The sequence below is a fragment of the Diachasma alloeum genome, unplaced genomic scaffold (genome assembly GCF_001412515.2).
Source record: "Diachasma alloeum isolate Michigan unplaced genomic scaffold, Dall2.0 Dall_scaffold_00443, whole genome shotgun sequence".
NCBI lineage: Eukaryota > Metazoa > Arthropoda > Insecta > Hymenoptera > Braconidae > Diachasma > Diachasma alloeum.
The window spans coordinates 19,853-43,666 of NW_021680582.1; the positions used below are offsets into that span (position 1 = coordinate 19,853).

Genomic DNA, 23,814 nt, shown 5'->3' on the forward strand with positions numbered 1-23,814 from the left:
GAGACAGAGAGAGAGAGAGAGAGAGAGAGAGAGAGAGAGAGAGAGAGAGAGAGAGAGAGAGAATGATAGTTGGCGCGCATTTTAACACATTTGTAGGGTAAAACCTGTGAAACGTAACGGCAGGTCGCTCGGTTCGCTTGGCAAATACGGTATATGTAATAGTGGAGAACTATATAACTTGGTGTGGTACGCGCAGCGAGAGGAGAGTGCTTTCCTTGGTAATCAATACTCATCGTAGCGTCTCTCTCTAGCGACTGGGAAAAATCTCTCGCTGATGAATATCTCCGACAATGAAATTTATCAATTTACGACCTTTCTCTATCTTTTCATTTTTTTTATTAGGTTTTGTTTTATTATCTGATGCCGCCGGAGCTTTTAAAGATGATGTACTGGGGTAGAGTTCAATGGAGTTTGAGAATAACATCGTGAGGGGTTTTATATGGGAGCTCTTGTGGTTCTAGAGAGGACGAGGAAAATTTAATTCAACGGAAAAAAAATTTTCTATCCAGAAAAACGGAAAAAATTTCTTGATTTGTGGCTCATTTTGCTCATTTCGCTGAAAAAAATGACAAAACATGTTTTTTTATTTTTGGAGCCTCAAAATATTTAGGAATGACTGGGATATGTAAATGGGCTGCTAGAAGCTTAATTTGCTCGTTTGGTTCTCTCCGCTCCCCTCGCTCAGTTCATTGTCTAGAAGGACCCGTAAAATAAATTCACTAAAATATAAAAATTGAGCATCCTGAGCGGAACTCGCTCATTTAGCTTTATTCGCTCATTTGGTGACACGAAAGAAAATTAGTGGAATTAAATTCCCATAACATTTGAATGCCAGACTATTCCGAAATTCTTGAAATATTCGAGAAATTCATTTTACGATCTAAATTTGCTCATTTGTCTATTTTCTCTCACTTCGCTCGACAGAAATGTATCCGTAAAAATTCTATGATCGTCTTTACTTCTCAAGATGTACAAAATCATTGAAATATGAGAATAATGGACTGATAAGTGTCCATTTCGCTCATTTCGCGCCGCTAAGCTGACCGACCTCGTCCATTAATTTTATCACTGGAATCAGATTTTTTGTCTATTCATTGAAAAAATGATATTATTCATTGCAGAGGGGCAATGGTGCACCTCCCTTAGCGCCTGGATATGGTAACTATGAGCTCCGAAAAGTCCGCCAGTCGGCGTAAACCCATTGACAGCGGCGGTAGTTGTTCAAAAAATACCAATGAACAACACAATGCCAGTAGTAAAGGTAGAATTGGTACGACATCGAAGAGAAAGGAGGAAACGACGACGACGGATGCTACTGTCAAAACTGGAGTTGCCGTCGATAGGCCAAAATCAACTGCAACATGCGCCGAAGACAGTCCCAACTACGTCGTATACAAGAAGGTGATGATCTGACAAATGAAAAATTATTTCAATTGGGAAAAAGTGGAATTGCCAAACTTTCTCACGGAAAAATTAGAGGAAAGAAAAACCAGTCGTTACGCCCTTTGTAATTGATGGAATTAATTTTTGTAATGTTAAAAAAAAAATAGGGCAAACACGTCTCAAGTGCGAAGAGAATAAAAACTTTAATTCGAGAAAATTCATTCCTCTGTGAATGATAATATGAGTGAGATGAATTGGTCTCGGTAAAATAGAGAATTAAAAAAAATGGGTCGCTTGATCGATCGCTTTCAGCCGTCAATCTGTCTTTTAAAAATCTCCTTTCGTTTCAAGTTGTATTTGTGTGAAGCTTTTATAGTGTCATTTTACCATTTTCACTTGTTCCTATGTTTTCGGAGATGAAATTGATCGATTAGGGAACACCTTCTGCTAAAAATATCAGCAAATCCATCTGTCTCACAGTTCGATGGACCCTATCTAAACATTTTTTTTTCTTTTTCTTTTCAGATGGAATCTATAGTCGAAAAAATGTTGGACGAGACTAATGGTGTCCCAGTGAGAACTGCCAAGACATTTATGACGAAGATTCCTTCGGTTTTTACGGGTAAATTGAGTGGAATTCAGGGGGCGAAGCGGTAAAATGGTTCAAGTCGTTTTTTACTATGGACCAATTTTCAATGAATATCTCGGAATCTGAGACAGATAACAAATTTTTTGTTATTACTTTTTTTTGAGGGCGAATTGAGAGCTACGAAAAAGGTCTTATCATCAATTTCACTATCTCCCTTAGATTTGGAGATATTTCTCAAAAACTCAGCTAATAGCTAATTCAATGGAAAAATTGCAAGAAAAATTTTTTGCATTTCCATTGGGGATTGAAATTTTCATGTTTTTATTTCTTCGATTTTGTGATCAGAGATTTAAAAAAATGAAAAAATTTGTGTCAAAGAGTTTCCAGAGAATAAATATTGAAAGAATAAATAATGCAGGAAATGAAAATCTGTTGACCCCTTTCTATAAAATATCCATCCACAATCGGTAAAAAAAATTAATAGACTTTTCATGAACTCCCGGTAAAAATTCAATAGTTTTCGACGATTTTTTTTTAAATTTAGGTACAGACTTGATAGCCTGGATGATGAAGAACATGGACATTGATGATCAAGAGGCTCTACGTGTAGCTCATTTGATGGCCTCCCATGGCTACTTTTTTCCCATCGACGATCACTGCCTCACTGTAAAGAATGACAACACTTTTTATCGATTTCAAACGCCCTACTTTTGGCCATCAAACTGTTGGGAGCCAGAGAACACCGATTACGGTTAGTCGAAAAACGCAAAAAGCCAGACGAATTAATTCACCCGACAAATCAATTAATTCACCAATTAAATCCCCAAATTTATCAATCAGCTGTTTACCTCTGTAAGCGCACAATGCAGAATAAAACACGCTTGGAATTGGCCGACTATGAAGCGGAGAATTTAGCAAGACTGCAGAAGATGTTTTCGCGCAAGTGGGAATTTATATTTATGCAAGCTGAGGCGCAGAGTAAGGTTGATAAGAAACGTGATAAATTGGAGAGAAAGGTCCTGGATAGCCAGGAGCGAGCATTCTGGGATGTGCACAGGCCTATGGTAAATATTTTTCATTTAATGGAGCAGCGAACGGGAAATGTCAATTTCATTTTATATTCCCACTGAATGTATCTAAATCTAAAAGAGGTTGGAAAATTTCGGGGGAAATGTGGGCGAAAAATCCACCGAGAGGAATGCGGAAGACGGAATTATGAGTCAATCCAACGTGATTTATGCTCATTTCTCTCATTTCCTTATTTTCGCTCATTTATCTCTGCATAAAGAATAGGTTCAAAAATTCTGTAATTTTTCTCAGATCTCGCGATCTTTAATAATTGAAATATAAGCGAAAGTGAATTATCTTTGGCTCGTCTCGCTCATTTCTCTCAAAAATTAATGGAGAGAATTCTAATTATTCCTTTGGATTCTAGAATATTCAGCATGAATTGAAACCTGAAATAAAATTATCTGTGTCTTACTAATTTAGCTCACTTCGCTCCACTAGAATTACCCAATTCCAATTATTTTATTCCACGATATTCCATCAAAAATTAAAACAGAGAGAATGCTCATTATTTCCTTTGGATTCTGAAATATTTACCATAAATTAAACCCTGAAATAAAATTATCTGCATCTTGCTCATTCAGCTCCCTTCGCTCCACTAAAATTACCCAATTTCAATTATTTTATTCCACGATATTCCATGAAAACTAAAAACTGAGGGAGAATTTCGTGTTATGCACTAATTTCGCTCACTCCCTACACTTCGCTCATCTGGCTCCGTACACGGTATGTTCCGAAAATGCGCGTCATCTGTCGTATTTTATAGTATCTATCAAGAACATGAACATCAGCGAAATGACACCATCATTTGTCAGTTTCGCTCGTTCCTCTCATTTTGCTCATGTCATTCGACGAAGATTATTCCGAGAAAAAATTTCCCAAACCCCTAAACCTCACGATATCCAATAAAAAATGAAATTAAACGAGATAGACTCATTCCCTTTCCCTCCGTAATCAATCAATATTAATTATGCGACCAGCAATGACAGATAATAATCGTAACATCCAATTGCACCTGCAGCCGGGCTGCGTCAACACAACGGAATTGGATATAAAGAAAGCATGCAGAACAAACAAACCAATGGTAAAAGCCAGTAAACATCTACAACTGGGTGTTGCCGGTGGAAGAATATCACCAACTCACGCTGATGCGGATATTACACCATCGAGTGAGAGTATACAAAGGGAAATAGACATGCTTAAACAACGACTCGACAGAAGAAACATTAAGGTCTCCAAAGTTGCTGAAGCGTGAGTTTTCAATTAATCACAATAATGCATTCACTGTTTCAATATACAATGGCTCAGTTACATGAATAATTTTGTAATCAATTCGCAGTTTGATTGGATACTTTGAACAATACGTCGAGTATGATCCATTGTTTACACAGCCGGAGTTCAGTAATCCGTGGATATCGGATAGTACGGAATTGTGGGAGCAGGAGAAAATTGCGTAAGGACTTTAATCATCTTTGTATTCTGGGAATTATCATTTCAATTGAACATTGAGAATTCAATTAATTTAATTCTGTTTAATTTCCATTAGGAAAGACGTCTCAGCGAGAAGAGTCAAGCGATGGGGCTTTAGTCTTCAGGAGCTGCTTCAAGATCCCATTGGGAGAGAGCAATTTGTCAAGTTTTTGGAGATGGAATATAGCAGTGAAAACCTCAAGTAAGTATTCGTTTGAAAATGAATTCATTTGGATGTTGAAGAAATAATAATTTTAGTGAATGCAAAAATTTATGTAATGAATTACTGATTAAAGGTTTTGGGAGGCTGTTCAAAATTTGAAAACACTACCTCAACGAGACGTTCAGGCTAAGGTAGAGGAAATATGGAATGAGTACTTGAGGCCAGACGCTAGCTGTCCAATCAACGTTGATTCACGATCATTCGAGCTTACAAAGAGAAATTTAGAGAAGCCAGATCGTTGGAGTTTTGACGTTGCTGCCGCCCATGTTTATCATCTCATGAAGACTGACAGCTATGCGCGCTATCTGCGGTCAGAAATGTACAGAGATTTTCTAAATGGATCTAAGAAGAAGGTAATTATTTAATTTGACAACACACATCCTAATCCCCGATTATTTTTAATGAGATAATGGATTAAACTGCGTTATTAATTGAGATTGTGCGATTTCCTTTCAAATTTTAGGCGTCTGTTAAAGGGATTCGTAGCATTGTACCATTTGCTGGGAGAAAGGATAATGTAGTACCGTAAGGGGATCGCAGGTGGAATTCAATTTTTGGTGTCTGATAGAAACTTCAATTCAGCCTGTATTTTATGGTGAATATTATATATTTTTTTCAACTTAAAGGACGATTTTCTGGAATTGAAGTCAGTTGAAATACCCGAGTTGTTCATTTGAATGAAAGGAATTGCTCATTTCGCTCTGGAAAAATGTGTGGATGTGGAGGTTTTTTATTTCCTATGAATTTTTAGATCTTTGGTGGTGATATCGAGGAATATTATCGCGGATTGCGCTTGTTTCGCTCATTCTGTTCATTTTGCTCCCTTCGCTCCGATGAATATATACGTAATTTCTGAAATTACTATGAACTTCGAAACAAAATTATTCAAATTGTGCTCCTTACGCTCCCTAAACATTTATTCATACCCATTTTTATAATTTTCCAAATGCGAGAAATTGCGCTCATTTTGTTCTGAAAAATTTGAGGTTGAGACTTTGATACCTACCTTGAACATTAGGATATACGGCAACAATTCTCTGAACTGTGATTAAAATCGAACGAAATTAGGCTTTTTTGCTCATTTTCTTCGTTTTGCTTATTTCCCTCACAAGAAAATCGAGATAATTTTTCACTGTTTCTTATAGTTTCCGAAGAATCGAGTACATCGCTGGATTATGAGTGTAATGGATCCGAATCTAGCTCACTTTGCTCATTTCGCTCATTTCGCTCCTCAAAAATATATCAAAATATTTTGATATCTCTCCTAAATTCCAAGATATTCAGCAAAAATCTAGAAAAAAACCTTTAAAAAACAAAACAACTCATTAATTGTTATTCAACATCGATTTAATTCGAGTAAATCATTTCTAATAATACTTCATCTGACGTTAATTGATCTATTTTTTCTTTCAGATGCAAATTATTAAATGTATATAAAGCAATGAAGAAATGACTAGCCATAAGAAGAATCATGATAAAATTTAGAATCGTTGATAATAGTTCAGGTGATTATTTTTTGTCACTGTGCAATGAAACACGCGAACATAATATCTCCCTGAAACACTGAATAATTGAATTGAATAAAAAAACATATTCTCAATGGGCGGCAATTCACTCGTCATTGCGCAAACGTGTTCAATAATATTTAGATTCATGTGTAGATGAACACGAAATAAGAATTAATGAATGAATTGCCCATAACTATCAGTAGCCAAAATGTGAATTGAGAGATTGGGGAGAGGACTGTGTGTCCAAATTTGTAAATAGCTCATGTTTTTTTAAGTTCAACAAAATGAAAATGATTCCGATATTTTTGTTAATTTATTAATTGAGTAATGAAAATTGTAATGCCATGGGAATTCAAAAATTTTGCAATTAAACGTAATTGTTAAATTCTACATAATTTCGAGGTGCTTTTTCCAAAAGATGTGGAAATACATTTTTTTGCGATATAAATGGCTGTATGTGTATAGAGATTGAAATTATAGATTCGAGGTGAATAAAAAGAAAAACATTTGTTCTTGTAGATATGGATATAGAAGATGGTTGATGAAATATTATTTTCAGTAATTCATTAAAATAATTATCGGAAATGAAGTAATACATTCAGTTTATTGTTTTTCATTCATACCTCTCATTGTAAATGTATAAAATTGAGAATTGAAGACTTATCGGAGATACTAGGGAATAAAATCATCTCATTCATTTTGACATGTACGACTGATTCATTTCATACAATCACAAGAGTCATTTTCAATTGTCACGTTGCATTCTTAATTATGATTAATCTACATGAGTCATACCAGTGCAGTAATACATAATAATGGAGAATAAAAATACACTTATCATTAAATTCTCGTTAGGGTCCATCTGCATCCGTGGAATTACTAAAGGATGGCCTCTGATGAATGGCATTGAGTAAAGAGGACAAACACATGAGTAATGAGAATTATATCTATAATTGGGTTTTCGAGGAGTTACTTTTCCCGGATTTTATCCGTGAAAGTTTTAGCGAGCCACACTTTTCATCGCATTTCAATGTTTGACAACTATTTCGTACGAAGTTCATTGGTTTTTTCATGTGACAATACATTTATAAAAATAAAACTAGAAATGTGAAGAGAAAAATGGGCACATTTACGTCGAAATCATGCGAAAAATGTGGCTCGAAAATATGTTTACGACCAAAAATTCACTGAAAACCCATAGGATGTCGGGACCGCGGACTGTTAAGTACAGACAACTAATTAAAAAATCCCCAGAAATTCCATATTAATCCCCCCCACAATGGACGGACTAAGCTTGAGCAGTAGAAGCACCCCGGAGAATGCTCCCTCCATTCCTTTTTGTACAATTCCTTAACATACATGACTAGACATAAATACAAATGATATAAACGTCTAAAGTGGAGTAATGAAACGAATAATACGATAATAAGATGAGTTAACTTCCATATGGCAGAATGCAATCAATAGTCCTTCATCGTCGTCAAGCAACGTCGATCTCCTTCTTGTTCCTCCTGATGATGGGGACCGCAGCCCACAGGGCTGTCCCCAGTATAAGAATGATCCCAAAAGCCAGGAAGATCGGCTTGTACGTGCCGACCTGTTCGTAGATAACACCGCAGACGGGTGGTCCGATCAGCTGAAGAACCCCATTAACGAACAAAGATATTCCGTAAGAAGAACTGAGCTTCTCCGTCCCCAGCATGTCCGCCAGGATGACTGTGGTGATGCCGATGTACATCCCCGAGGACAAGCCGAACAGCGCGCAGAAGAAGGACAGCATGGTGTAGGTGGTCGCCATCGGCAGGAGCGCAAGGGCGATTCCACTGAGGCCCAAGCCCCCCACAAAATAATAATACTTTGGTATAAAGTCTATGTCCGACAGCGAAGCCCCTCCAATCCTTCCCACCAAGTCCAACGCCGAAACAATCGACAACAGCAAAGCCGCCGAGTTCCTGTCGAAGCCTTCGGAGATCGCGTAAGACGGCAGGAGAATCATGAAGTTGGTGTTGCTGATCGCCGACGTCGAGTTTGATATCAGGATCACCAGGTAGATGGGGTCCCTCAGCACACTCAGGTCGAAGAAGTTCTTCGCTGAACTGGTGCTCTCTGCGCTGCTGGAGGAGCTGTCGGACGTGTTAGAGTTCTTACGGGTTGACGACTCCTTCGTCACCTCTAGGGCTTCGGATTTAGCGCTCGTTCTGGATCTTCGCTTCTTTCTCTCCTGCGTCTTGAAGAGTCTTCTGAACATGTTCGGGACGTTCATCCGAGGGGTCAAGGCTATCGGGCCCATTTCGGAAACAATGCTGTGTTGGCGGGACAAGTGGAAGCCGCCTTTCGCGCTCTTTCTCGCTGAGTTGGTGCGGCTTAAGGGAGGGGTCGGGATGACTCCTGGGGTGATCACCTTGATGGTACCAGCCTCGCAGGTCATGGCGGTTGCCGTTTCGTCCAGGCAATTCTTCTCGTTCTCGTTGTTCTCGACGTTTTCCATTTTCTCGGGGATCGGGGGGTCGAGTTCTTTGTTGTGCCCGCAGTCTTCAGCCGTTTGGGTTGTGCTCAGCTTTCGCTCCAGCTCTTTGGAGAGATCGTCCAGGCGATCGTGACCAGAGGAATGCGCGGGCTTAATTTCGTTGATGTTTTCTATCATCATTTGGGGCGACTTTGTTGACTCGTTTTCTTCTAGAGTCAACGCCTCATTGTCGATTCCGTCAATGGCCACTTCCTTCATGTGCTCCTCCACCGGATGATAAAGAAACGCACACACCAGTGTATTCAACGTAATTGCACCCATAATCAATACTGCGCCTCTGGAATTACGAACAAAGGGAAATGAAGGGGGAGAACGCTTGCTGGCGATGGTTACTGGTTTTGCGGGGGTTTTTGTTTACGTCGGGATTTGCATTGTGAATAGGACATTGGTGTTTTACATAAGATGTATTTTGAGAATGGCGGCATGCGATATTGTGGGTCGCGTGTTGGTACAGGATCGTGACGATTAGGTAGTTGAGATACAAATGCGTCACTTTGACCGTCATATGACCGGCGCAATTTTCTATTTTTCCTGTATGTAAATGCATTTTTTTTTCATCAATTTTTAGGTGAATTCGTGGTGTATTGGCCTAATGTGCAGATTTTGAAATGGCAGTTTTCATGTATATTTAGAGCAAACAATTTTTTTAGATCTATAATGAAAAAAATATGTGTTATAAATAAACATTTATTTATTTAATATTTATTTTTTTATTGATTTTCGTAAATGTGTATTTTGAAATGAAATTTTTAGGTGAAACTTTTTTTTTAAATCTATAATGAAAAATTTTTGTTATAAATAAACAGTTATTTATTTTATTCATTCATTTAATATTTATTTCTTTATTTATTTTTTAATGTGCATTTTAGAATGGAATTTTTCGTATATATTTAGATCAAAATATTTTTTTAAATTTATGACCGTCACAAATTAAAAATTAATTGTGACCGTCATTTTTTAGTCATATTACGCATTCTCAAAAATGACGGTCATTTTGCATCTCTAAGAGACGAAAGAGGCAAGTCAGGGTTTTTTTTTTAATTTCTGGTGATCGAGTGATGCATGTAATAATTATGATGATTGATTTGGGGAAATATTGTGGGGATTGTTACCTGTGACCGAAGTGATTCAGAAGAAACTGCAGGAACGGGGGGAGGACGATTGTTCCGATTGCACTTCCGGATATGCAGAGGCCTGTTGCAAAACCACGGAGTCTCTCGAAGTAGGCGGTCACGATGTAGACTGTCGGGGGGAAGGTCAGGCCAGCACCTATGCCCACCATCACTCCGTAGCTGAAGTTCACATTGATGATTTTTTTTTTGTAGAAATACGTTTTTTTCAGGTGAGGTTGGTGTTTGAAAAATTGATTGTTTATAAATTCTTTATAAAAAATGTTCGTAACTCTCAAAAATTGCAGTTTTTTATTTATTTCACCAGTCTTCCTCCAAAATTAAGTTTTCTAATTTCTTTTCAAATTTTTAAAATGTTTTCTAACGGCTTAATACCGAGATTCAAATTCAGACCTGCAAAGTTTAACTAATAAAATCATTGAAAAATGAAAGCTCTGGTGTTAGACTATAAAAGTAGAAAAACAATTCAGTCGATAAAAAAAGCCAAAGTCCTTGGATGTCCTTAACAAAAATCTTCCGTAAATTCCGAGATATTTTCAAAAAACTAATTTTGAAGATGAGTTAAAGTCATTTCATTCGATTCACCACTGAACAAAATCCTGAATTTCCTTCAATTGACTCACTCGTGTGGCACACACGAGTGATAACAAATGTCGTCAATAGCATAATTGAAGTGAATAAAAAAACGGTAAAATAAAGAATCGTCAAAAAATTCCACAATAATTTTTCTCCTTACCTAACATAGAGATAGGACACGGAAGTGGCGAAATAACTGAGCATCATTCCACTGGCGGCAAAGGCACCGCCTATTAGCGTAACCGTTTTGTAGGAATATTTCATGGAGAGGACGCTGGATAGTGGTCCTGTTTCGGAGAAGGAGAAAAAAAAATAAAGTGATCGAATAAAATTAGCATATCGAGGGGCCTCGGGCTGGAGAACGGAAAAATTATTTACCGAGTGAACTGTAGAGGAAGTAGCAGAGGGCGGGCATCCACGATGCTGAGGTGGGTGAAGCCTTGAAGACCTGGAGAAACTCGACAAAGAGAACGCCGAAGGACTTGACCGTACCGGGGATGAGGAAGTTGACAGAAAGGGCAGATATCAGGACAACCCAGCCCCATCCACCGTCCGGTGGAACCAGTTTTGTTTTCGTCATTTTTCCTCCTTTAACCATTTCTCTTTCCTCCTGGGGTTTTAATGTCAATACGATATCTCCTTGGGTTGATACAATCGTGGGAATGAGTCAGCTTTTGTCTGGATTTATGTGAAATACAGGGATTTATTTTAAATTATTGGTCTGACATCAGTTAATATGTAGTAGACCTAGGCGAAACATAAATAATATAGTTTTCGGGGAATATCGCAGGAATGGAGCGAGATACGAAAAATTTTGTCTCTACCTTTTTCGTAGAAAAAAACAGAAGCTACAAAAAAGATATGAATGTTAATTTATGTATCTCTAACCCATCTCGAGATATTCATCAAAAACAAAATCCAGAATTGGGTCTTCTGGAATATGAATGTAAACACGAATCCATCGACACGAAATTCATCACTGGACATAGCCTCCTGACATATATATCAAGAATGGAACACTGCGAAGTGAAGGGATTAATGTAAAATACGAGGATGAATTTTGATTTTTTTGTCTGACCTCACTCGCCAATATCTACTAGTCCTATCCATGCCATAAATTCTAGTTTTTGGGGAATATCTCAGGGATGAAGGGAGTTACGAAAAATTTCATTTCTACCTTTTTTGCAGCTCTTGTTTTTTTCTACAAAAAAGGTTGAGACGTAAAATTCTCTATCTCCAACCTATCCCGAGATATTCATCAAAAACAAAATCTAGAATTGGGTCTTCTGGAATATGAATGTAAACACGAATCCATCGACACGAAATTCATCACTGGACATAGCCTCCTGACATATACAAGAATGGAATACTGCGAAGTGAAGGGATTAATGTAAAATACGAGGATGAATTTTAATTTTTTTGTCTGACATCACTCGTCAATATCTACTAGTCCTATCCATGCCATAAATTCTAGTTTTTGGGGAATATCTCAGAAATGAAGGGAGTTACGAAAAATTTCATTTCTACCTTTTTTGCAGCTCTTGTTTTTTTCTACAAAAAATGTTAAGACGTAAAATGCTCTATCTCCAACCAATCCCGAGATATTCATCAAAAACAAAATCCAGAATTGAGTCGTCTCGAATACGAATGTAAACACGAATTCATCGACACGAAATTCATCACTGGACATCGCCTTCTGGCACAAATATATCAATAATGGAATAATTCGGAGTGATCACCGAGACTCACCAAACAAATTGATTCTATAAATTCATTACTGTCTCATCCCACTGATACGAATCAACCGAGAATAAAGTAAATTCAGGCCAATAACGATTCATGGCACATTGTTGTTGGTCGCTACTCGATGACAAACTGTCTCCCGAGAGACCGCAATTCGGTGGTTCTCTCAACTGGCGGTTTTATCCCAGCGCGCGGTTTAAACATCTACTGTTGGAGCAATAAAGCACCACGTGACCCCCTGCCAAGCGCAAATCATCGAGCAACTCCAGTGGTCTACTACCTCTTTGGCTTTTTTTTTTTCATCTCTCTCTGACTGTTGTTTGAAGGCACTCCTACCGACGGTGTAACGGTATACCTGTATGTATTACGGAGAGACTACCCCCATTACATGTTTATTCTTAACTAGAATTACCAAATGGAGGATTAAAATAAATGTCCTACTTTTTGGAATTTGTCATTAAGGATTTCATTTTGATGACTCGACGATAAGAATAATACAATATTTTTTTGCTTTCCGCTAATTTTTTTATTTTGTTTTCTCGTTTCAATAGTGGAATTTCGGGCTTACACAATGAATTTAATTTTTTTTTCAATTTTGCAATTTCAAATTTAAATATTGAGAATAATCCCATATTTTTACACCAATTTTGGTCTTTTTTTCAGTAATAATTACATGCCATAACTCTATAAATCAAAATGTTTAAAATAAAGATTTATAAATGTTTTGAAATTTTCCTGTCGTTTGAGATTTTTTTTCTGGATTTTTTCTTATGGATATGAAAATTGAATGACAAATATTCAAGTATTGCTTGTTTATTAATTATTTCCAAAAAACTTGTAATATTGAAAAATTAGAAATTGATCAATTAATTTGTGGATTTTCTTCAATTCTTTGAAATTTGAAATTTAAATTTGCAGAGTAATCCAATATTTTACGGCAATTTTTTTTCTTGAATGTTTTTTCCTTTTTAAAATTTTTAATTTGAAATGTAAATATTAAAAATAATCTAATTTTTTTACCGAAATTTATTTCTTCTTTTTTTATTAATAATAATTAGATGCGCTAAGTCAATAAATTGTAATCAATCATCATCAATTTTTTAATTTGAAAAATTGAAATGCGTCAATTATTTCATAGATTTTTTTATTAAAAAAATTCTATCCTCTTCATAAAATTCAATGTCAATTGAATTTAAAAATTAGACACCAATTTTTTTCCTAAAAAATTGAGTGTTGAAAAAAATTCAATTTATCAATTATTTGATAAATTTTTGTCAAAAATTCTTTCAAAATTTATTCGCTCAATAAGCCGAAACTATTGTCATAATATATTAATATTTAATTCGTTACAACTACTCGACGGATTTGGTGTTCTCTGGATTTTCATTTAGTTTTTATTCAAGGAAAGCAATTTGACGAGTGAAGGGAAATCCTTCATTCACAAACTTGTAGTTCTAACGCATCGATTAACGCAACGCAACGCACTTTGCACTCTCCTTGAATTTTCAACGGTTCAGTTCGAGTGCAGGCTTCACTCATGGGATGTAATCACCCGGTGCAGTCAAATGACTCCTTTGTTTGGAGTGAAAACAGAATAGTTGGCAAATTAGGAAAAATTTTAATGGATTTATCGTTTATTTATGCCGGGAATTGAGACGCGATGAAATTAGTTGTGCAAATTTACTCGACTCTGATATCTTTGCAAAATCAACATTTGCGGAGTTATACTTCCGGAGTAATTGGTGCTGTAATGCGGGATATTCGTTGGTGGTTGCGGGATTATTTTCTTGAATGCATACAAATATCAAGGGGAATTCACTGACTCAATGTTCGTTTTGATATTCTATTCAACTGAAGAACATTTTTCGTTTTAAATTCATGAAAAAATTGAGGAATCATTCCGGGAAATGTCAAGAGGCATTTATTGAAGAAAATAAATTCTTTTTTATTGTCTGGTCTCAAGTGGAGAGTACAATTCATGTTTGCGATAAAAACTTAATGAGAAAACCGTCGGAAATATTTTAAAACGTCGAAGTGTTGCAGGAAAATTCAATAAAGAATTTTGTATCTGAGAAAATACAAAACCCGTTTGTGTCTTGATTACTTCGCGGTCGATGAAATGTGATATTGAGATAATTATTACAAAAAACGAATGAGTTTTCAAGTAATCGTAATGAACGTGAGATTTCAATTATGAATAAAGATGAAGAGAATGATAATTCATTTTTACTGCCAACAATCAACAAAAAGTATTGAGAAATGTTTTGAAAGGTCGAGTTTTACTTCAGGAAAATTAAACACGGTCAGTATCGAAATGACGAAGATGTCTGATTATTTTTGTTGCTGTTGGATATAAATGCGTCCTTATGTGTAATCATTACGAACGTGAGATTTTAATAATCAACAAGAAAAGATAATTCGCGCGGATGTCAGGAGCAAACGGGTAACATTCAAAATTATTTTTAAATGCCGAGAAAATGAAATTGAACGAAAATTTTTGTGGTTGGAGTTTGTGTTTGGAGAGATTTAAATGTCTAGTGGTTTTGACGTGCTTGATTACTATTTTTCATCTTGGAAATACAGTAAATACAGGCGTGAATTTATTCCTTGAGATAATATATTTTATTCAGCAATCCTGCTGTCGGTGGAATTCATCATCAGGCGTTAAAGTCAAACCGGCAGTTTCGAATCACATTTCGGGTATTCTCATGTTTAAATTGGATTTATGCTCTTCATGCTGACGCCGAATTATTTGAGCTCTATTAACACTCATGCATAACGAGTCGATGTACTAGTTTCGAGGAAAAGATTGTGAATTAATATTTGTATTTTTCCATGCCACTGGGACTGATGTCTTAAATTGGGATGATTTCAACTCATTTATACACCCAATTTGATTAATGTTTCCGTCTTCAGTTAAGACCGATTTAGGATATCACAAAAACTAGGGTCTTGAATTAAATTTTTTTTGTAACATTGTAAGACAAAAAGTGAGACATTTAATTCTTAATTTGCGAGGAAAATGTTTGAGTTTGCATTTTTAAGACATTTATGACTTCAGTTTAAGACGTTTTATTATGTCTCTAAGGTACTGATTATTATCGCTAGAAAATGTGGTGTCTTAAATTAAAGTAATTCATCTCATGTCTTAAAATTATAAGACAAAAAAAATCTAATTTCAAGACATTAGAAATTGTATTATTATGATTTCCTAACACTCAAAACGAGACATTTTTCGATGTCTGTCTTAAATTAAGACGACATTAAGACATTCAAAAATTCAGCGTCTTAAACCAAAACATTTTCATAGAATTTTACGCAAAAAATTTAATTCCTCGGGATTCTCAATACCTCGACATTTTTCGACGATTGACGTCTTAAATTAATCCGACGGATCACGACTCTTAAAATTATAAGACATAAAAAAAACTAATTTTAAGACATTTGAAATTTGTTTTATCATGATTTTCTAACACTCAAAATGAGACATTTTTTGATGCCAGATGTCTTAAATTAAGATAACATTAAGACATTAAAAAAATCCGCGTCTTAGACCAAAACATCTGTGCAGAATTTCAAGCAAAAAATGTGATTTCTCGGGATTTTCAATCCCCCCAATTTTTTCACCATCTCAAGTCTTAAATCATGTCGACATTAAAACCCTATAAAATCAATGTCTCAAATCCAGTTTATTTAGTCCCACTTTGCGCGAAAAAAAAATTCATCGCCAGAGCATCTTGAATGACGTCTCAAGATCCCATGAGCCACTCCTCCCCATCATCATCAATTACCACCTCATATGTAACGGCTTTTCCCACGTCAGAAATTCGTCTATTAATAGTTCAAGAAGCCTTGCGAACTCCAAACTGTTTACTAATCGTCATTCACATCATAATTGCCATACGCACATCAACTCGCGCTTACTACCCACCGTTAATTGCCCAAAACCGTGAACAATCCCGGGGCATTAAAAAATAAAAGTACTGCACGTGTCTCGCATAGCGAATTGGCATTAGTCACGCGGTGCACCGTATCTATAATCCGTTGCTTTCGCAAAGAATTAAACCGCCCACGTCCTTGGTCTGTCGACCGCTGTATCGGATCTCCATCGGGTTTACGCATCTGCGTTACAACCGATGGATTTTCAATTGTAACGTGGAATCGTGTGTAAAACCGTATGATCGGACTTTATTTATGAGTCAGGTGTGTGCGTGGGGCACCTCCGGAGGCAACATGTATTTAATTAAGACAACATTAAGACACTCCAAAAATCCGCGTCTTAAACCAAAACATCTTTACAGAATTCTGAGCAAAAAATTTAATTTCTAGCGATTCTCAATATCTCGATATTTTTCGAGGCCAGACGCCTCAAATTAAGACAACATTAAGTCATTAAAAAAATCCGCGTCGAGATGGAATATCCGGAGGAGATACTTATATAGGGGAGGGTGGGGTAAAACGGAGACTTTTTTAAAATTATTCATAACTCAGAAACAAATTGATCAATTGAGCTCCGTTTGGGCTTGTCACGAAGGGAAAGAATTATTCTTTGTATTGAGAGGAAAATTATTGAATTTTATCAACATTTCAACCCCTCATTAACATTTAAAAAAAAGTCAAAAGTGTCTGTTTTACCCCGACCTCCTCTACTGTTGAATCTGTTTGATTGGAACGGTCAAATAGCGGTCATTACCGAGCGGTAAAACGGTCCATTGACGGAGAAATTAAGAGTGCGTGATTATTTATATTCTGTATTCAAGTGCACGTGAGGGGAAAATAGAAAGGGTTTGAGTCGTTGGAAATTAAGACAGGTCAGGACGCGGCACTATTCCATGAAAATAAAATAGGAATAGTATTTCAAATTCATTTTTTTTCAAGACTATTATTTTTTTTTTGCAAAATCGAATCGAAATTGCATTAATTATTTATCGAATGACAAATGTTTTAATTGGAATTCTAAATGTCATCTTAATCAACTCTTGAATGAACTCGTATCGCCTATTGAATTCAACTGTTTGAATAAAATTAAATGAAATTTTTTCGCTTATTTTATTTCACCCAAATTGTCAAATAGTTAATAAACTTTATCAAATTCCTATCGCGTTTTTACCTCCCAAATGTCAATGAAATGTATTTATTGTCAACAATATTTGTCAAGTAACAAACATTTCAATTATAATCGCAGATAATGTTTTACCGATCTCTGGAATAAAATAGTATTGACTATTTTATTCGTCACATTTGATAATTTCAAATTATTTAATATCGCCCGTATGAAAAAATTAAGTAGAAAAACCTAGCGCTCTCTCCATTGTTCCTATTGCAACTTTATAAAAAAAAATTTTCCGCACCAATTCTATAAAACAATGTGCAACTTCTTTATAGACAAATATCTATACATGTTAATTTTTTTATTTATGTAACTTATTTTGTCAGAATTGTTTCTGCAAAAATTCTTGGGCATGAATTATCTCATTTTTCTTGAGTTTATCATGAAATGAAAATCTATCGACTTTTCTGGCATCTTCTATAGAAGACCGTGAAAAACAAATAGAATTTCTATAGAAAAATAAAAATCCGTAGACTTTTTTCTGTCGTCTTCTATTGAAAAGCGCAAAAAAATAGAATTTCAATAAAACTTCAAGAGATTTCTTACTGAGTTCCGCTAAAAATTCAATAGAATTTCGTAGAGAAACCACTATCAAAGTTTTTCTATTAAATTTTTTTATCGTGTGGATTTGTAATTTTTTTAAGAAAATAAAATTCTGAATAAAACGGAGCGATCCACTATTAATACGAATATAATATCTACAAATATTGATTTTTTTATGTAACTTATTCTGTCAGAATTGTTTCTGTAAAAATTCTTGGGCATGAATTTTCCAATTTGTCTTGATGTTATCCTGGAATAAAAATCTATAGACGTTCCTGTCATCTTCTATAGAAGACCGCAAAAAACAAATAGAATTTCAGTAAAGCTTCAAGAGATTTCTCATGGAGTTCCAGTAGAAATTCTCAGAGAAAATGCTATTAGGTAAAGTTTTTCAATTAATTTTTTAACCGTGTGGATTTTAAATTTTTTAAGAAAATAAAATTCTGAACAAAATGGACAAATTCACTATTGATACCAATATAATACAATATTTGATCGGGTTTACTGACCTCCAATGGACCAAGTGGAGGTCCTCCGGTATTGAAGAGGCTCTCAGTGGCCTGCGATCACCCAGACTGGTCAACGACGACTCCCGAGGGGTCAGAAATACTCAGTGGCGTTTCCACTCTCGTCCTCGACTCTTCTCCTTCTGCGTCTTCTTCGTCTACTCCTCCTCTGCCTCCACTCCTCGTACACTTTATGGGGTATTGTAGAGTGAGGCCAATGATACTGGAGACAACAGTACCCGGAGTCATCGGTGAACTGATGCTAGTCACAACGATGAGACCCAGGGAGACTCGGAGATTCGTTTTTTATCCGTCGCTTGAGCCATTTTGATCGACGGTGGAGAGAAAAAGAGTGAAATCCAGGGGGAAAAAATATATAATAGTATGTCAATCTGTATCTTTCTTGGAGACAGGTAGCTGTTTGAGGTGGTGGTGGGAGAATTCAGACTCCTCAGAATGGTGGTGGGTCTTTGGTGTCGAGTATCTCAACGAGAAAATATCCCACTCTTAGGTGGAGCCAGTCGACTACTATTATTGCTCTTACTAGGATATTACTGACGATGAGGGGCTAACAACCGGCCTCTTGGAGGTATTCCCCTACTCATGGGACGACCTCGTAGCTTCGTCCTTCATGGGTTTACATAGATAGCTGGGGTTAGACGCGGCAACAGTCTTCGTTGCATCGGTGTAGACATTTTTTTTGATGGATCCGTTCTCGGAAATTTCTGGGATTAAATGCGCCGGGATTTTCGATCAAGATTTGCATTTTTATTTCAACGTTTGGAAATTTTTCGGTGGATTCGTTCCCGGAAATTTGGGGCGGGGGGGAAGGCTCCTGGGATTTTTGATGAATCATCATTGTTGTTTCGTCATTTGGGTGACAGGATCTGGGAGACTTTGATGATACTATTGATTTTTCTGAATTTTCGAGGAATTAATCCGGAAAATTTTTGACATTAATTCACGAATCTTGATTCGTTCGCGGAAATTTCTGGGATTAAATGCGCCGGGATTTTCGATGAAGATTTGCATTGTTGAAATGAATGGAGAAATAAAGAAATGAATTGATAAATGCCAGCAATAATAAAATAAGAAAAAATCATTATTAATATTATGAGAAACGCGAAAAATGGAAATTTTTATAGGATTTCTTTAGAATTCCGTTGCATATCTCAATATATTATTAAAAATATTATTAAAATATTATTAAAAGAATATTATTAAAAAACTGACAGTTCCACTGAAATTTTAAGATATTTCGACATTGAAAATCCACAATTTTATTTTAAAAATTCACGAAAATTGTGAATTTTAATTCAATAATTCCTTGGAAATTGATAGGAATCAGGAAAATTCAGGTGCATACTCACTCTTCAAACTTTAATTAATTGAAAATTAATAGTAATTTGCTACCGAATATATTTTTTTTATTTAAAATTCAGACAAGTTGGGGAATTCTCATCTTCCAGCTGCTGAAAAATCTCACAGACTTTCCAGTGAAATAAAAAATTCCACCATTTCTCCCCCCTACATCCAATTCAGTAGCGAAGTGATAAAACTGTTTAAGTCGCTTTTGACTTTGGCCAGTTATTAGAATATCTCAGAATCTAAGGGAGATATCTAAATTTTTGTCAAAACCATTTTTGTAGCCCTCAATTTGCTCCCGAAAAAAGGTCATTCCGAAAATTTCATTATCTCCTTTCGATTCTGAGATATTCTTCAAAAGCTCAACTAAGAGATAAGTCGACTTAGACCGTTTTACCACTTCGCTACTGAATTCGCTGTAACTCTCCCCAAAATTTCAATTTTTTTCTATCATCGAACCCAAGCAATGAAATTCCTCATCATCTTCTACCGAAGAAAATGTCTAATTTTTAATCAAATAATTTCCTCCGTGGCAAGACATTTTCCGATGCCACTGCGATCGTTACCAGATCGATAAACCACCCGTAACGATCGGATACCGATAATGCTAATGATAAAACACCATCGAAAGGGAAGATGACGGAACAGTCAGTGTCCTCCAGTCGACCTTTGTTCACATTCGCCACTTTCCATCAAACTGGTTTTAATCTCGGCTTCCCCTCATTGCGGCATCTCTACCCCCCCGTCCACACCTTCAGCATTGATGCACGAACATTGAATACGATGACGTTGCATACATTTACAGGTACTAAACGTGTGACAAGGATGGTTAGCACCCGGTTACTAATGCCATAACTCATAATATCGTACGTATGGCTGACACGCTTATACAACTTGTACTCGACTGTATCTGTAATACCGTAAACAGTGAGGGAGACCTGACCACGGAATTATTGACAAACATTCGCCCTTTATCTTGTTGCCTGACACACCGATTATCTGTGGCAACCGGCAGGGGGGATTTGATCATCGTGAAAGGACGTAATCCAACGTCCTTGGGAAATATGCAAGGAACTGATCGGGGATTATTTGTTTATTCATTCGTATTTCCAGGATGACGGGTGATGTCACCGATTTGGTGAATGGATCGTGGGAAACTAGTCGATGGCCATGTCTTCAGAGTCGATAAATATTGTATCTAAATCCGTGAAAAGTTCTTTAAAGTTCATCGCGGATGAGAGAATTTAATGGAAATGAGGAATTTTAACTAGTTTGAAATTATTCTGTTGGTATTTTTTATGCAGAGCTGGGAAAAATACTATTTTAAATCATTCATCGAATTCTTTTCATTTTTGTATTTCAAATATTTTTTTTACGAGGAAAAAATTGAAATGGAGAATTAGAAATGAGAAACAATTCTTATGATTGATAGCAACAAAATAGTTATTATTTTGTTGGTTTTGTTGAGAAGCTTTCAACTATTTTATATAGATTTAAATGATAAAATGGAATAGTTGATACTTTTGCATTTTTTATTCCACTAGAAATAAATACCAAATATTTATTTTATTTCAATTCCAGAAAGATAAATAAATGAATAGTATTTGATCGATCGAAATAGTCAACTTGGAAAATTTATTTCAAATAGTATTTCATCACATCAAACTATTTAAAATACAATTTTCATTCCCCAGTTGTTTTTACATCAAACCCCTTACAATGCAAGACTAAAAAAACCGTAACTGCAACATTTGAAAACAAGAAATGTCTTATTTAATTCACCAGCAAAAATATAATTGAAGGGGACAGCAACCCCGTTACACAGAAAATAATCTCCATCTGCATTTATTTTCCATCATCCGTAAGACCTCATACTTATTACCAATCTGGTAATATGTTCTTAATTTTTTGCGACTCCTTTCCATTGAAGGAAACGGTTTTCTCTGGCACCCGATGATTACCCCCTTATTTTCTCCGCGCGTCTATTTATAAACAACTTGATAATCATCCAGATCCATTCGATAATTAGCATAGAAAGTCTTTTTACTACGTACACTCAGAGAAAGTAGGTATTTTCTGCTCCATCAACATCTAAAAATATCAGTATTAATAACCCCTCGCAGTTGCAACGAGTTGAGAAAAGTGTAAAAATGCGAATGAAGATTAGTTGAGAGGGGGGGAAAAAATGAATGGCCCAAGTTGTTAAATGAGTGATGAAAAAAAACGAGTCTAAGTTTAGCACAAGACTGGGCACACGGAGTGAAGAGTAAAAGGATGCAATAACGTGCGAGCACGGTTATTTATCACCACCTTCTCGGAGAGAGCCAGGTAAGCGACTTTTTTTCAACTTGATTCTTCTTGTTATGTTGTGTTCTGTTCTCAGAACTGAACACAACAGACTATTTTTCTTAACGTTAGTCTCGTCATGCCATGCAGCCGATGGAGGTTCACGCCATGCAGACGTCGGTCGCAGAGGGTTTCATTTATTCATCATTTTTTATTTATCGAGACGCGTAAAAAAATCTAAGGAAATCGATGGAATATTGTGCTGGATTTTTACTGGAAATTCTGAGGGGATTAGTTAGTAGGGTTTAAATAATTAAACGCAATTTATTATTTTATCTCGTGTGGCCTGAGGACGAGGGGAATTTCCGCCAGTTTTTTGCCGATTCTATTGAAGAATTCCGGAGGTTTATCAATTGTGTTTTTTTAATAGAAAATCGCCAATAGAAGTTATTTTGTGGAATCAAACTAAAATTCAAGAATTCATTCACCTGAATTTTTCGAATTGTTTATAGTATCTTTTCTCCAGTGAAATGCTTTTCTCTGGAGTCAAACATCGGAGGACATTTTACCATGATTTTTTAATTTAAACTTTGTCATTCTAATTTTGTGAAAAAAATTAGAAATTTTACTTTCGAAAGAAGATTGATGAAATGATTGAAAAATTGCGATTTTTAAAAATAACGAGCATTTTCTATAAATAATTTATAAACAATGAATTTTCCACCATAAAAATCATTTGCCTAAAAATGAATTCATGCCTGAAGAAATTAATTTTTCCGAAAGTTTAACCAATTTCCATTATAAAAGACACATGGGCATCCTTAAATCGGGAAGAAATCCCTGAAAACACCACAAAATAAATGAATACTAGTATCGGAGACAGGGCGACAAAATATGAAAAATTATCATAAAAAAATTCCGCCATCGAGCTGAAGCGACAGCTAAAAAAATTAATGAAAAAGAAAGGGCAAGAGACCGCGAATGGTCCTTACATGAGAATGGGACATCCTCGGCAACGACCCCATCCATAACGAATAAAAAACCATGAATAAACAATTAGAAATAAAAGAAACGTCGGTGAAGTAGAGGACCGCGACCCCGGGGTGCACGCTCGGTCAAACATAACTCGTTTTCTGGTGAGGCCAATGGGCAGAAGGTGCCTCCTCATGATTCCCATCGTGGTCTTTGTCCTCTTTCAGGTCAGTCGTCTTCTTCTGTTACACCGGCGCCATTTCCACGACTATTTCTCCCCCTCGGTGTATAATATTTTTTTTTACCCCCCTTCACTCGAATCGGTTTTACCTCTTTTTATTTTTATTTAACCACACCAGGTAGCACAAACTGGTTGGATGAAAATAGCATCGACTGCTTGTGGAATAAGAAGCGCTTTGGTCCAGACTCAATGATGAGTCTACGTGTATACGTTGTGGGCTCCGAGAGGCACTTCTTGCCGCTATAATACTCGGTAACCTCCCTCGGGGCATGAGCTGGATATACCCGTATTACGGACCCGTAAGGGCCTTCTTCACCGGTTGTCATCATCGTTTTTTGGTTTTTTTTTTTCATTGACGGGTTTTAGGTCGTTTTGCTCGTCTTAGGTTCTCGTTTTAGACTCTTCGGTACACGCAATAAGGGAAAGAGGCTTTGGGAAAAAATTGGGGGGAGGGAACAAATGGGGAATGCTGGGAGGAAGGAAAGATTGTTGCGTTACTTGGTGGCTTGTTACCGAGGCCGTACGAGTTCACCTCGGCTACCTGAATTTCATGCCAACTGGGGGGGGGGCTGAT

General features: G+C 36.3%; 2 protein-coding genes across 9 annotated transcripts in view; one reads left to right on the plus strand and one right to left on the minus strand.

Annotated features, from left to right (window-relative positions):
- Window positions 1-6,843, plus strand: part of LOC107042363 (regulator of G-protein signaling 7) — an 11,859-nt gene extending 5,016 nt beyond the window's left edge. For 4 of the 6 annotated variants that reach the window (XM_015263392.2, XM_015263394.2, XM_015263393.2 and 1 more), the window contains 10 exons: window positions 1,122-1,401; window positions 1,909-2,005; window positions 2,517-2,723; window positions 2,813-3,036; window positions 4,062-4,291; window positions 4,380-4,493; window positions 4,587-4,712; window positions 4,807-5,086; window positions 5,197-5,328; window positions 6,147-6,843. In XM_015263392.2, coding sequence (XP_015118878.1) covers window positions 1,156-1,401; window positions 1,909-2,005; window positions 2,517-2,723; window positions 2,813-3,036; window positions 4,062-4,291; window positions 4,380-4,493; window positions 4,587-4,712; window positions 4,807-5,086; window positions 5,197-5,262 — 1,590 coding nt within the window. In that variant the 5' untranslated portion in view covers window positions 1,122-1,155 and the 3' untranslated portion in view covers window positions 5,263-5,328; window positions 6,147-6,843. Of the gene's footprint in view, window positions 1-1,121; window positions 1,402-1,908; window positions 2,006-2,516; window positions 2,724-2,812; window positions 3,037-4,061; window positions 4,292-4,379; window positions 4,494-4,586; window positions 4,713-4,806; window positions 5,087-5,169; window positions 5,329-6,146 lie in introns of those variants that run through there. The other 2 variants (XM_015263396.2, XM_015263397.1) reach the window with 2 other exon arrangements.
- On the minus strand, window positions 6,827-19,435 carry LOC107042362 (monocarboxylate transporter 13). 3 transcript variants are annotated; one of them, XM_015263390.1, is made up of 5 exons: window positions 18,380-19,435; window positions 10,853-11,152; window positions 10,635-10,761; window positions 9,881-10,060; window positions 6,827-9,045 (listed from the first exon to the last, which is right to left on the minus strand). In XM_015263390.1, the coding sequence occupies exons 2-5, from the start codon at window positions 11,070-11,072 to the stop codon at window positions 7,722-7,724; spliced, it is 1,851 nt and encodes a 616-aa protein (XP_015118876.1). In that variant the 5' UTR covers window positions 11,073-11,152; window positions 18,380-19,435; the 3' UTR covers window positions 6,827-7,721. The 3 variants fall into 3 exon arrangements, with proteins under 3 accessions (XP_015118876.1, XP_015118875.1, XP_015118877.1); XM_015263389.1 differs by lacking the exon at window positions 18,380-19,435 and adding an exon at window positions 12,224-12,371; XM_015263391.1 differs by lacking the exon at window positions 18,380-19,435 and adding an exon at window positions 12,002-12,153.
- Between the last annotated feature and the right edge of the window lie 4,379 nt (window positions 19,436-23,814).